General features: G+C 42.6%; 1 protein-coding gene across 1 annotated transcript in view; it reads right to left on the bottom strand.

Annotated features, from left to right (window-relative positions):
• The window catches only part of CSMD2 (CUB and Sushi multiple domains 2), a 1,686,610-nt gene that overhangs the window by 183,086 nt on the left and 1,488,031 nt on the right, over window positions 1-15,493 (bottom strand). The window contains exons 33-36 of the mRNA XM_069756979.1: window positions 8,408-8,503; window positions 6,008-6,211; window positions 5,739-5,863; window positions 2,306-2,402 (exon numbers count right to left, since the gene is read on the bottom strand). Coding sequence (XP_069613080.1) covers window positions 2,306-2,402; window positions 5,739-5,863; window positions 6,008-6,211; window positions 8,408-8,503 — 522 coding nt within the window. The remainder of the gene's footprint in view (window positions 1-2,305; window positions 2,403-5,738; window positions 5,864-6,007; window positions 6,212-8,407; window positions 8,504-15,493) is intronic.

Raw genomic sequence — 15,493 nt, 5'->3', positions numbered from 1 at the left:
ATATAGCAGCCATGTAGTATATAGTACTGCCCACGTAGTACATAGCAGCCATGTAGTATATAGTAGTGTCCACGTAGTATATAGCAGCCATGTAGTATATAGTACTGTCCATGTAGTATATAGCAGCCATGTACTATATAGTACTGTCCACGTAGTATATAGCAGCCATGTACTATATAGTACTGTCCACGTAGTATATAGCAGCCATGTAGTATATAGTACTGTCCATGTAGTATATAGCAGCCATGTAGTATATAGTACTGTCCACGTAGTATATAGCAGCCATGTAGTATATAGTACTGCCCACGTAGTAGTATATAGCAGCCATGTAGCATAAAGTACTGTCCACGTAGTATATAGCAGCCATGTAGTATATAGTACTGTCCACGTAGTACATAGCAGCCATGTAGTATATAGTACTGTCCACGTAGTATATAACAGCCATGTAGTATATAGTACTGCCCACGTAGTACATAGCAGCCATGTAGTATATAGTACTGTCCACATAGTATATAGCAGCCATGTAGTATATAGTACTGTCCACGTAGTATATAGCAGCCATGTACTATATAGTACTGTCCACGTAGTATATAGCAGCCATGTAGTATATAGTACTGTCCACGTAGTATATTGCAGCCATGTAGTATATAGTACTGTCCATATAGTATATAGCAGCCATGTAGAATATAGTACTGTCCATGTAGTATATAGCAGCCATGTAGTATATAGTACTGCCCACGTAGTATATAGCAGCCATGTAGTATATAGTACGGTCCACGTAGTATATAGCAGCCATGTAGTATATAGTACTGCCCACGTAGTATATAGCAGCCATGTAGTATATAGTACTGCCCACGTAGTATATAGCAGCCAATTAGTATATAGTACTGTCCGCGTAGTACATAGCAGCCATGTAGTATATAGTACTGTCCAATTAGTATATAGCAGCCATGTAGTATATAGTACTGCCCACGTAGTATATAGCAGCCATGTAGTATATAGTATTGACCACGTAGTATATAGCAGCCATGTAGCCCACATAGTATTTAGCAGTGTGGGCACATATCCCTGTTAAAAAAAAAAAAATAAAAAAAATAAATAGTTACATACTCACCCTTGGGATCCAACAGCACTGTGGCGATGAGCGCGGCTGCCACCATCTTCTGTTCCCAGGATGCATTGCGAAATTATCCAGAAGACTTAGCGGTCTCGCGAGACCGCTAAGTCTTCTGGGTAATTTTGCAATGCATCTCTGGGACCGGAAGCTGGCGGAAGGTGCGCCCAGCCGGCGCGACCAATCAGCAACATGCGACCAATCAGCGACATTGCCGCGGCATTTAAATCCCACTTCCCTGATTGGTCGCGCCCAGCCAACGCGACCAATCAGGGAAGCAGGATTTAAATCCCGCGGCAATGTCGCTGATTGGTCGCGCCAGCTGGGCGCGACCAATCAGTGACATTGCCGCAGGATTTAAATCCCGCGCCTTATGCCACGGTGTAACACAGTCAGTTTAACGGACTGCTACAACGATATGTGGGTGGCGGGCGCTGACCGGGGGGGTATGGAGGAGGCACTGACTGTATGGGAGTAGGGAGCGGCCGGACTTTGCCGGTCACTCCCAAGAGTGCATTGCGGTCTCGCGAGATGATGACGTAGCGGTCTCGCGAGGCCGCACGTCATCATCTCGCGAGACCGCAATGTATGGACCCAAGCGTGGCGAAAAGCAGGAAAGGCCTGGGCTGCATCCGGGGGCCGACAGACGGTGAGTATATAATGATTTTTAATTTTTTTTATTATTTTTAACATTGGATCTTTTTACAACTGATGATGCATAGGCAGCATCAATGGTAAAAAAGATGGTCACACAGGGTTAATAGCAGCGTTAATGGAGTGCATTACACCGCAGCATAACGCGGTCCATTAGCGCTGCCATTAACCCTGTGTGAGCGCTGACTGGAGGGGAGTATGGAGCGGGCACTGACTGCGGGGAGGAAGGAGCGGCCATGTTGCCGTCGGACTGCGCCCATCGCTGATTGGTCGTGGCTGTTTTGCCATGACCAATCAGTGACTTGGGATTTGCGTGACAGACAGAAGGACAGACAGACAGAAAGACGGAAGTGACCCTTAGATAATTATATAGATACTTATATACATAGCTTATATTGTGAAATCAGGATAAAGATCGTATTAAATTGCATAGCAATTCATGGTAACACATACAACCTGATAGGGCAATAGATTGAAGTAAAGGAGCAGAAATAAAATATCAAGTATTATTAATTATATTAACTGTTGGTAAAGTACCTGAAAAACTCCCCAGCATGGTGGCTGTGTTATCTCCTCCATCAAAGACTTCCAGCGAGTCCCAGTTTTGTTCTGTACCGAAGCTTATAACTTGGATCTAAATAAAAAAGAAAATATTTTCTATAAAGTAAACAATTTTATTTTATGATTTTGTTGTGTTCTCTAAGGCATTAGTGAGCAAATACAAAAATAACTTGATCTTAAACAGAAGTTCAAAATGTGTCTCTTAAAGAGAATCTTTCAGAAAAAATTACGTATTGGTTAAATATTTGTTTGTATTAAATGCATTTTTTTGGCAAGTTTTGCCCTATATAACAATGTGTATTCAAAATTTAAAAACAACAATTTTCACACTGGGCATTGAAGACTTTTTAAGAGTCTAACTTCCTGTTGTTTCAGGAAACAACACATGTAAAAGCTACTGTGAACAGAGTTTGACCATCCATATTGCATTGAAACATCTAATGAGACTGTGCAAAGGTCAATGTGAAGAGAGGAGAAGCAGGGACTTCTGTGACATCACCTTTTGTGAATCGTGGATCATATATGTATAGAGGTGTTATCTGTCATTGTAAGCAGGCCTCTGTTAATATGAAGCTTACTTCCTGAATGGACAGGAAGTACAAATCCAAAAAAAGCCTCAATAACCAGGCTAAAGATTGTAAGATTGTTATTTTTCTCAATTAAAGATCATCATGTGAAAAACAAAACAAAAAATTGCAATACATGCACAGCAAAAACCTGATTTAATCAGTAGGTCCTTTAAGGTTTCTTTACTATAGCAGTTATCACTTATGATCCTGCATTGAGATTAACCATGATTTCACTTGAATTGCTGTGTATCATACCATGGTTTCTTCATGCCACTTTATCATTCAAGAAGGAAAACATCATTTTTACATAATCTGTCAGTAGTAACCCTTTTACCTTTTAAGGGTCAATATTGTGAAATGGCACAGTAAACCAAACTTGGCAAGCAATTTAGATGTCCAGGTTACAGCATAGAGCCTATGTATGATTTTTTATGACCAGTGCAGCTGTGAAAACCCTCAGTCTCAGTTATATTTATTGATTAACATAAAGTTAGAATATAAATAACCAGATGTGTCATTTCTTCTTCTTTCTCTTGGATTGACATATCTAAAGATTTCACTGAATAGATGCATTCTGATTGCTCATCCCCTTTGCTTACATAGTCACCGATGCCCAACCTTTGCCAGTGCTAGGGCTACAGGAAGTAGCCATGCTGGCAGCAGCTGCAGTGATTATAGTATACAGGGCATGATGGACCAGATGTTTTATCAGCCACTTCTCCAACTTAATGAACTTAGCCAGAGACACCCAACCTGAGCATCCAGGTTTAGTTGTACCTGGACTGACTTTTCGCTGGCAGATACCCTGATCCTTGACCCCATTGACTTCTGAGTCAGGATACTAGACCAGGGGCGAGAACAGTCCTTTGACTCTTGTTTTCAGTGCTATTAACACCTTATTAGTACCTGTTATTTGTTGAGGATCGATTCAACGTGAATTGAATTTTTGCAGAGAATTCGACAAGGCTGGCAAACTTGATTTTTCAAAGATTTCATCTTCTCTAATTACTAGACCTTTACATCTCAACATATGAAAGTTATAAAAAAATATATACATGGCGGACTTGTTTGCTGACTCATGTCTTAACATATTTAGGTAAATTAATAAAATTCTTGGGGTGTGCTTACATCAGGAAGGAACAGTCTATCTAAAAGTAAATGTACTGTAGATATCGTGGAATGAAGAGAGAAGATATGCCTGCAGTTCTTCTAAATAATACTGACAAACATCAGCAGGAGGTCTGCCTAACAGGGTCTGAGATGAAATACAAAGATGAAAAAAGGTGTCAGAACATGTTTTCTCCGCTTGGATACAAAGCTCCTAAAAACTCAAAAACAAAATGTCATGCAGAGAAACTTGTTTTCATTATTGGAAAAAAAAAAGCAAACGCATAACAAACAGCTCCAGATCTCTCATGGGACACATACACTGAGATATCCCATTTATTAACTTAACATTAACGCATGATGGTCGATGTGTGCAGAGGCGCCAAAATCCATAACCAACTAGTATGAGCAGCAGGTCTAAGTTCTGACCCAATGTCCCAGTGCATTTCACAAAGGGACACTTTACCCCTAACAAGAATGAATGTGCTACACCACAAAACACTGAACTTGGTGACATTCTGACTCTGTGACTTTCTGAATGTCCCCTGGGGAATGACTTGGAAAAGCTATTAAACTGAGCCTCAATTAGGAAACACGCCATAAATATTGCACAGCATTGCTTCATGGGTGAGTGATATCTGTTTAATGAATGTCCAGGCCATCATACTGAGATAAAAAATGGTTTTATAAGTTCAAAGATGCACAAATGATGGGAAGAGTCTAATGATACATTTAAAACAACAATATACATAACACAAAAAAATACTAAAAATTGTAGCAATGGCAACATTTCCACTTTACCACAGCACACAAAGTAGAAAGATTCTGTTAACCAAGAGCCCTAAGACACACGGATTGGAAGGAAGAACTTTCCTAATATTTCCTTCAAAGTAGATTTAGAAGGAACCATGCACATCTCAGGACAAAGAAGAAACTGAACCATTTTCCTAAATTTTTGTTTAAGTGGTGGTGTCCAACGCTAATGATATTGGCAAAGATTCCTTCATTCTGAAATTCATGAGGGAATAATTTGTGAATGGATGGCTAGAAAAAGATGACATACATTAAATATCAATAAAACAAATCTTGGCTACTCAGAAAAAGAGTTATTAAGGTATTTTCACATGAAGTGTTTTTGCAGCAATTTTTGCAACATTTTTTAATGCAAAAATAAAGCGGAGTTTCACAGTAGCAGCAAAAGCTATGAGATTTCAGAAATTTCATTTAGACGCTTCTATTTTTTTTCTTGACTGAAGTTGAGAACTGCTGCGTTTTTTAAATCTTCAGCATGTCAATTCTTTCTGCTTTTTCAACATTTTTTGACCCATAGAAAGCAATGAGATTGGTTTTGTATTTTTCGACAATAAAACCTATATAGTGTAGAAAAATCACACACCAAAAAAAGCACCTAAAAATGCCACAAAAATGCCTCTAAACATATATTTTGAAAGCAGTATTTTTACTCCTTTCAAAATATATGACCATTATCTACAAGATCTATATGAGATAACATTGGATCTGCTTGAGATTTTTAACAAATACAAACCTGTTGCTCTTTAATGTCAGCAGTAGTACAATTAACTTTTCTATACCCCTATGATTACCATTCAAATTAATTTAGGTAGGCCAAAAATGATGTAATTACATTTTCGGAAAAGAAGACATAATGCACAATGAAACAGTTGCTTACTAAAATAGGAACCAGACATATAAATTCCGTGTAGAATTCCCACCTGAATGCCTGCTCCCTCGGGTACCATGATCTTCCATACGCAATTTAAACTGTTTAAGTATGGTTCAGGGAAACCTGGAGACAAGATGGTTCCTTTGCGCTCAGTCAGATTTCCTCCACAAGGCACTAATAAATCACAGTGGACAGAACATACGTCAGACCTGGTGCCATATTGTATTGCAATGTATAATGAATATATAGTTTTATGCATAACAAATAAATGAATTAATCTACAACAAATAATGATACCATTGCATACAGGGCACTTACCAACACAGGAGGGCACTGTAGTGTTCCACTGTGCCAGGGCTCCAATCACTGCTTGGCATTCAATATTTTTGGAGCCCAACAACGCATAACCAGGAATGCACTCAAAACGGACAACAGCTCCAACTGAGAAGTCATTACCAATACGGCGTCCATACTTGGGTTCCGGTATTGAGCTGCACTGAGTGGCACTAGTGCGAGGAACAGCTTAAAAAAAAAGCAAAAAAATGGTGGTAACCGGTCCAAAAGAGATAGGATGAGAAAAGGAGATGAAGGTAGACTGATAGGAGTACATAATGGGAAATATATTTGTAACTAAGGGTGAAATAAGCTAATGTTCTGGAAACAAAAGGGCACTGTATATTCTCCATTGGGCATGTTATGGAAGACATAAGGATGTTGAATTTTTCTAATGTGCAAGTAGTAGACAGTAGACACAATGTTTATGTTATTAAAAGGGTTTCTTGGGATTTTAATGATAATATCACATTGACAGTGTGGCAGCTAATCAGTGAGCTCAGAAGGGGGTTTCTCTGTACATGGGCAAGAGAATCGATGAGTTCACTGATTGGCTGCTGCGCTGTCAACGTGATGTCAGTGACTGCCAATAATGGACACTGCAAGCAGCGCCAGAGATCCAGCACTAGACCTGAGAACAATGAGTAAAGCATGGTTTGTTTGTTTTTTAGAACAAACTGCAGCCAAAGTTGAAAATGTTCTTAAAGTGGGCAACTCCTTTAACGCTAGGAGTTGTGTTCTCCCGAGGATTACTGCCGACACCCGGGATACTGTCAATTTTTACATTAAAAGAGTTTTCTTGAAATATTATCCACTGAGATAGGTCATCAATGTAATTTTTCATGTCAAGCCACCACCACGAATATTAACCATCACATTGTGCATATTGATATTACTGGATTATATATGTATGGGATGTTTGTGCCAGATTCTTCAATAAGGGCTCATTCAGATATCAGTTTTTCTTGCACGTGTCTGATCTGTATTTTGCGTATGTGCCCACGATCAGGAATAGCAGCATTTTGGGATCAGCTCAGCTGCGCTGCATCCAAAACGCTGCTTTTTATGATACAGGCACACTGGATGGCATTTATAGAAATCCCATGCCCACTGTGCTGTTAACGCTGCGTAAACTCACTTGCCGTGGTGATTTACAAGTCGTAGTATGTCAATTTCTGTTGTGGAGTTGTGGAGACCCTACACAAGACATTTCCAAAATAGAATGTATTGGATGCGGTAAATCATCATTTTTCAATGAACACACGTGAATTTACCAGCTTAATTGAACGCAGAAAAAATACACTGCTTCCAAATTGCTGTTATTTCCTGATCGTGGGCAGGTACCCTTAAAGTCAATGGAGTTTTTCACATACCCGTGCATTTTCAAGGAGCAAGTAGTCCACACAAAATCACGTCGACATGTCCAATTTTCATATCGGATCAAACTTTCCAATGAATGTCTATGAGTCCATGAAAAAATTGGACAGCACTCAAATGCCATGCGGGTGCTCTCCATTCTTTCACGGCTGTTTGGTAGAAGAGGCTTGAGAATCCTTCATTATGAGACCGACCAAACGGTTATGAACATCTGATCCAAAAATGCTGATAAAACTCGCATGAGAAAATCATTGTCATCTGAATGAGCCTTTACAGAGATTCTCTTTTAATCACTCTCTGCTCTAATCAACTGATTGAAATCCTAAGACCCCTGTATTAACTCTTAATGCCCTTATAGGACATTTGAAAAAAAGTGTTCTCTTCTTTTAAACCCCAGACAATATCAGTTATGAATGTATTCAGTTGAATGAGTTTCCTACATAGTAATGGGAACATTGCTTTAATATAAAGAACATGAAAAATGATAGAATAATAGAATAGAATTGTTATTGTCGAGATTTATGACGTGTATTTGTGAGACTAGAGGCTTAGACTTTTACTGATATTATATTTCAGTGGTAAATGCACTCCATTACATCGTGCTCAATATGCCTGGGTAACAGATGGGAGCCTTGCATTGTGTAAAAAAAAAATCCCTGATATGAAGATGATAAGTCTTGGCAAAAGAGAGATCTTTCATTTGTGCTCAGAACAAGATACATTACTGCATATTGTATGGCACATTACTCTCATTGGCTGCGAAATACTGTATATACCAAATTCCAGTTGCGAAGACACATAAAATACATTGTTGCATGATGTATTTGCGGAGTCACAGCTGCCTATCCTCCCGAGCTGTGCACCAGCCAAATCCACTTCTTTCACTATGTCCCTTTTCACTTTCTCAATCTAACCATGTGACATTTTTAATATCTGTATGACGGTCCCTGTAGGTTTCATGCACTGCTTGGATGACCACAGTACATGACACGCCATTTATCCACCTACCTTGGTACACAAAATGAAATCCTCTGGCTGTTGCCTGTCCCTTGGCGCTGAACTTAATTAAAATCTGATTGGAAGTTGCAAGAGGTAGAGATTCACCTGTAATGGCAGAGCGCACGTGTTACAGAGCGGAGAGACCTGCCTATGGTAGATAAACCTGCTGCTGATCTGATCACAATGTATGAGACTGCACAACCGGCCTGCAGTCTGGGCATGGGAAGACATTACTCCGGCTGGAGGAGGACCTAGATAGATAACCAAATGTACGTGTGTACGGCCACTGATGGGAAATAATGTGATAGCGCAGATGAGCCGAGATAGAGATAGTGAGAAAACAGCTATGGAAAACACGCTTTTATATTTCAGCTAAAAATTTATGTTCTCTTCATTCCCAGTAGCAAATATCCGTATTTTATGTTACCAGATCTTTTATCGTCCTAAGCATATTCCCGATCCGAGAGCACCAAATTATGCTTGTTTCCACACATTTGTTAAAACAGCTCCCTATAAATCATCTTATTGCTCCCAATGCTGATAAGACACAAAGGGTATGTTCACCATTTTGCAGCATATATTTGTATATAATCTAAATAAAAAGTTGGCCAAGCTTCAAATGAATCATCTCGGGTTACAGTCGGGAGTGTAGCACAAAGCTTTATTTCTATTTCTACTGTTTTTATAAGCTTGTCGACAGAAAAATCATATCTAACTTACCACTGTGGCCTCAATTTATTAAAGCAATTGAACCAGAATCTTGTACTAAATGGTCTTAAAAAAAAATAATCACAAAATGTTTCCGCAAAGTGCTGTTGTGCTAAGATTTGGCAACTTTTGATGACTCCACACGAGTTTTAGGTCTTTTTGCCAATATGGGTGCACATAGGCGTGATGCATCTAGTTCATAATGTGCTGTGGTGTTCCTTACTTGAGAAATCTTAGTCCCTGATCAGAGTAAGGTTTCTGGCGAGGCACACGAAAGCGTACTCCACTTACCAGTTGCGCTTGATTCATTATGAGGCGTGCACATCTTAATGAATCAGAAGCGTTTTCAACGTGTCTAAGTACCTCATTCATCAAAGTTTTTGCGCCAAAATTTAGCTTTTTTTTTTACACTGGTCCTGGTCAGCTCCACCAAAACAGACCTGGCAAATTCATGAAAATTTGCACCTCTTTAGTGATTTAAATTACGCTAGAAACGTACACCAGGTGCTGGTTGGAAGCATTCACGGAGAAAGCACACAAGCCTTTTAATGAATTAGGCGCATTTTACTCCAGTGCTCGCTATATGAAGACTGCCCCTCACAACATTAGGCTTAATGAATCTGGCCCAACGTTCCTAGTGCAATTCTGACGTAAACTCTAGGAAAAGTTCTTAGTGTAACTGTAAAGAGAACTTGTCAGTTGCCATGCATACAAAAAAGCCTCTAGCATTTTTTTTTATTTTTGATCTTCTCCATTCTTGAGATATTTAAATTGTAGTCTTTTTAGCCAACTAGGAGGGTTCCTCAAGAACACGCTTAAGGCCGGCATCACACTGGCGTATTGCATCCGATGCGAGATCATCGGATGCGATATGCTAATGACACATGGCTCCTGCTCGCAGCAGAGCAGGAGCCGAGTGTCATGCGTCGGTGCTCCGATTCTCTCGCACAGGGAGGATCAGAGCACAGCTGCGGAGGAGGTGGAGAAATGAATTTCTCCATCTCCTCCATTGCTGGGGTCCGCTTATAACGCACATCACTTAGATGATATCTGAGTGGTGTGCGCTGTCTCACTCACACCCATAGGCTTACATGGGTGCGAGTGAGCCGAGAGTTTTCCTCGGTCCGAGACCATCGCAGCTGCGATGGTCTCAGACCGAGGAAAACAGCCGACAAAAAGTCGGCTGGTGGGAGTGGCCCCATAGCTTAAACTTGGTCAAAGTGCAATGCAATTTTTTTATCGCATTGCACTCGGCCGTTTAAAACGCCAGCGTGACGCCGGCCTAAAGTTCGTAATGTTGTGGGCCACACCCAACAGATTGAGAAACAGGGAAGAGAGGGCCTTATTTCAGAAATTGAGAGACGTATGAGTAAAAGAAAAAACAATGCCAGATTCAGTGGAACAGTGGCATTTGCATCAGGTAAATCACATTATGGCAAGTGTTAGGTTCTCTTTAATATGATGAGAACCTACCAAACAGTATACTACACTAAATCTATGCTTTTATAATGTATGACTTTTTTTTAGGGGTCATACGTTTCACTTATTCATCAGATTTTCCATGTGCATACAAAGTATGAAATAGCCTAATAGTTTACGGTAACTAAAATCCTGTGTTACAGTGAACAGTACCCTGTCTGATGAATACTAGAAGATTACATTTCATGGAAAGCAAATTACCAGAGAAAGATGAGAATACTGGGAAATTTCAGCTCTGAAGCAGGCAAAATTGTAAGTGTAGGTCTAGACTATGACACAGATTGCAACTCAGATTAGTAGTACAATGCATGTACAAAGGTATTGCATTTTTTGTTGAATAATTAAACCTGTGATTTTTTTCTTCACGAAAATACATTTAGACGTGAGCATTTCAAAAAACGAAGAAATATGACCAGTACTAAAAGGGCATCTGGTACCTGGTTAATGAAGTCCTATCTAACAGCAACAATTAGTTACTGATTTCTGCAGTTTACTTGTCAATATGGAATCCTCAGTATTCATGACCTTAGAATTACTTCTGCATCACTCACACCCTCCTGCTGTTGATTGATAACTTTCTATTATTATCATCTCACCTTTTTATTATTGCGCTGTAACAATGCTACTTACTTGGGAACAATCTGAGGTATTACAGGAACCTTTTCTATTTAAAGTCTGGCTGGTTTATTGCAGTCTTCATGAACCCCATTACAGGCAACTCAAATACAGCCCTTGTCTGGCTCAAAGAACAAAATAAAAAAAAGTCCATACAGTAGTGCTGATTAGCCCACCTGGATTAAGGTACCTTCACACTGAACAACTTAACAAAGATAACGATAGCGATCCGTGACGTTGCAGCGTCCTGGATAGCGATATTGTTGTGTTTGACACGCAGCAGCGATCAGGATCCTGCTGTGACATCGCTGGTCGGAGCTAGAAGGCTAGAACTTTATTTCGTCGCTGGATCACCCGCTGACATTGCTGAATCAGCGTGTGTGATGCCGATCCAGCGATGTCTTCACTGGTAACCAGGGTAAACATCGGGTTACTAAGCGCATGGCCACGCTTAGTAACCCGATATTTACCCTGATTACCATTGTAAATGTAAAAAAAACAAACACTACATACTTACATTCTGGTGTCTGTCGCGTCCCTCGCCGTCAGCTTCTCACACTGACTGTGAGCGCCGGCCGGAAAGCATAGCGGTGATGTCACCGCTGTGCTCTGCTTTACGGCCGGCCCTCAGTGCGGGAAGCTGACGGCGAGGGACACGACAGACACCGGAATGTAAGTATGTAGTGTTTTTTTTTTTTTACATTTACAATGGTAACCAGGGTAAACATCGGGTTACTAAGCGCGGCCCTGCGCTTAGTAACCCGATGTTTACCCTGGTTACCCGGGGACCTCGGCATCGTTGGTCGCTGGAGAGCTGTCTGTGTGAGAGCTCTCCAGCGACCACACAACAACTAAACAGCAACGCTGCAGCGATCGGCATCGTTGTCTATATCGCTGCAGCGTCGCTTAATGTGACGGTACCTTTAGAGTTCAACTTCTTAGTCCTTCAGCAAAGGCACTCAATCCAGGAGATCTACACAACTCCATTCACACAGACATGTGTAAGGCTACTTTCACACATCAGGTTTTTGCCGTCACGCACAATCCGTCGAATCTTGAAAAAAAACGGATCCGTCGCAGATTGTGAAAAACTGATGCGATGGATCCGACTAGCATATCCAGGTAATTGGATTAAAAAAAAATTGAAGTATGCTCAGTTTCAAAATACGGAATCCGGTGCCAGAATCCGTCATTTTCTGGATCTGGCACATTCCTGCTTCCATAGGCTTCCATTCTAGCAAAAAGCCGGAAGCCAGAAGATCCGCCGCTTCTGGCTTTTTCGCCGGAGACAAAAAAGTTACTGTGTACGTTTTTTTGCAGATGCCGGAAACGACATTTTTGCTGAATCCAGCGAAAATCGGATGAAACATAAGGTCATCCGGCACAATCCGGCGCTAATACAAATTTAGGGGAAAAAAATCAGATCCGGCAGCATCTTTCGCCGGATCCAGTTTTTTCTAAATTTCCCGGATTGAGCCTGACGGTGAAAGACAGATATGTGAAAGTGGCCTTAGACAAACAGCTCTAAATATACACAATGAACCACACCCAGGGGTGGAGATATGGAGAGTAGCATTCTCTCCCAACTCATCTGTGTTAGGGCTAGTGGAGCGCACCAAGTAATAGAGAGAATAATACGAGGTGCGTTCGCAGCCTGGGGTCCACCGTGCAGAGATACCTGCTGCAAAGTAATGGCGGATGGACACTAAGCTCACACATGGGTTAAACTTCACCCTGTGTGAAATGAAAGCGAGCTCTGTTGCCTCACAGAGTCGCGCTGTACACATGGAATAATACCCTAACTAGGGTTGTGTTTGCTCTGGAACTCTTCTGTGCTAACCGCACACATGAAGGAACCAGATGCTAAGCCAAGGATAACTGCCCCCACTGACGCTAGCTGCCTGCCTGAGTGTACAGCCCCAAACTAAACAGATTCACACCACATATGAACTGAGTGGTAGAGTATCCACTGGCAACAGCCAAACACAAATGATACCAGTGCATGGCCGTGCGGCCATGCAAACCTTTTATAGTGGTAGCTCTCCAGGACCTTCCTAGTGGACCAATAGGAGCTACTACAGGACCTGAGCGTGTGACCCCCAACCTCCAATGAGAGGTCTTCCCTTGGGCATGCTCAGAAGGAGAAAAGCAGGACTTAGTCCCAGGTGCGCCTGCTTGCCGCCGAACGGTACTGGTTATAATGGCTGAACCTGGATGGGCAGCAGTAACCAAACATGCAGTATCTGTCCGAGCCAGGCACTGGGACCAATGTCTCCACTGAGCAGGTTTTGCTGTGGCTGGAGAAGAATGGGAGACCTCAGCGGACATGGTTCGAGATTCCCCCTGTGCATCAGCAGGAACTAGACACCTAACATTACCCCCCCTCCTAGGGCCCCCCTCCTTGGGCCTCGCTATGTTCAAAGGTTGCAATGAGCAGAGGAGCCCGAATGTGCTCCACAGGTTTCCAGCTTCTGTCCTCTGGGCCGCGGCCCTTCCAGTCCACTAGATAGTATTTTTTGTCATTTACCCCCTTGCACTCCAAGATAGAGTTCACCTCGTACTCATCCTTGGATATACCCGATGTCCCAGCAGATGACTTGGAAAACCAGGACATATAGACTGGCTTTACGAGGGATACATGAAAATTGTTGGTGATACCTAGGAGCGGAGGAATAGCCAAACGGTAGACCTCAGGGTTAACTTGTTCCAGGACCTTGGAAGGGCCAAAGTAGCGAGGCGCAAACTTAGTGGACTCAACTCACAGCCTGATATTACGGGCGGAGAGCCACACTAAGTCGCCAGGAGCAAAGGTCGTAGCAGGGCGCCTGTGTGCATCGGCTGAAGCCCTCATTCTCTCCTTGGAGGCCCGGATGGCATCCTGTGTGTGGTCCCAAATGTCACGTGCCTCCACCGTCCAGTCTGCCACCATAGAATCGGTGGATGACACGGGCATCGGCACAGGGACACGCGGATGCTGGCCGTAATTAAGGAGAAATGGAGTCTGCCCGGTGGAGTTGGCTACGGCATTGTTCAAATAAAATTTCTCCCAAGGTAACAAAGATGCCCAGTCATCCTGCCTGGCAGAGACAAGATGTCGCAGGTATGTGACCAGAGTCTGGTTGGCCCTCTCTACCAACACATTCATCTCAGGATGGTACACAGAAGATAGATTCAGCTCAATGCTGAGTAAACGACAGAGCTCTCTCCAAAACCAAGACGCAAACTGGGGACCCCAGTCACTGACAATTTTGTCAGGCATGCCACGTAGATGGAAAACATGTTTAATGAACAACGCCACCAAGGCCCGTTCAGAAGGTAACTGTGGAAGTGGCACCAAGTGCACCATTTTAGAAAAATGGTCGGTGACTACCCAGATAACGGTGAAGCTACGAGACTTGGGTAAGCCCACCACGAAGTTTATCCCAACCATCTCCCAGGGCATGTCTGCCACCGGCAGAGGGTAAAGTAGCCCAGCAGGCTGTTGCCCAGGAGACCGATTCTTGGCTCAGGAGACACACGCCAAAATATAGTCTCCGATGTCACGGGCCATATGTGGCTACCAGTACGTCCTCGCCAGAAGCTCAGATGTCCTCAAAGTCCCAAAATGGCCACCCACCCTGGATGAGTGAGCCCAAGAGAGGACCTCCGGTTGCAAATTAGATGGCACAAAAGTCTTGCCCGGGGAAGCGAAACCGGGGCCACGGTCCTCAAACTCTCCGAAGGGACAATTAACCGAGGCTCCTCCTCCTCCACTGATGATACTACAGAGCGGGAGAGAGCGTCGGCACAGATGTTCTTCTCCCCGGAAAGATAATGGAGAGTGAAGTGGAAACGGGAGAAGAACAAGGACCATCTAGCCTGGCGAGAATTTAGCCGCTGGACAGTCTGCAAGTAAACCAAAGTTTTGTGGTCGGTACAGATTTGGAAGGGAAAATGAGCCCCCTCCAGGAGGTGTCTCCACTCTGAGAAGGCCAACTTCATAGCTAGCAACTCCTTGTCCCCTATGAAATAATTCCTCTCCACCGGTGTGAAAGTCTTAGAGAAAAAGAAGCAAGGATGCTTCCGATCTTGAGCATCCTTTTGGAATAGGACTGCTACAGCACCGACAGATGAGGCATCCACCTCCATTATGAAAGGTTTATCTACATCGGGGCGATGTAGAATGGGAGCGCTAGCAAAGTGGGACTTAATAGAGAGGAAGGCCTTGGAGACCTCTTCCGACCACAATTTGGGATTTGCTCCCTTCTGGGTGAGGGCAACCAGAGGAGCTACCAAAGTTGAGGAGTGAGGAAT

The sequence above is a fragment of the Ranitomeya imitator genome, chromosome 3 (genome assembly GCF_032444005.1).
Source record: "Ranitomeya imitator isolate aRanImi1 chromosome 3, aRanImi1.pri, whole genome shotgun sequence".
Taxonomy (NCBI): domain Eukaryota; kingdom Metazoa; phylum Chordata; class Amphibia; order Anura; family Dendrobatidae; genus Ranitomeya; species Ranitomeya imitator.
The sequence above is the reverse complement of the archived record's forward strand: the minus strand, read 5'-3'. Positions and strand labels throughout refer to the sequence as shown.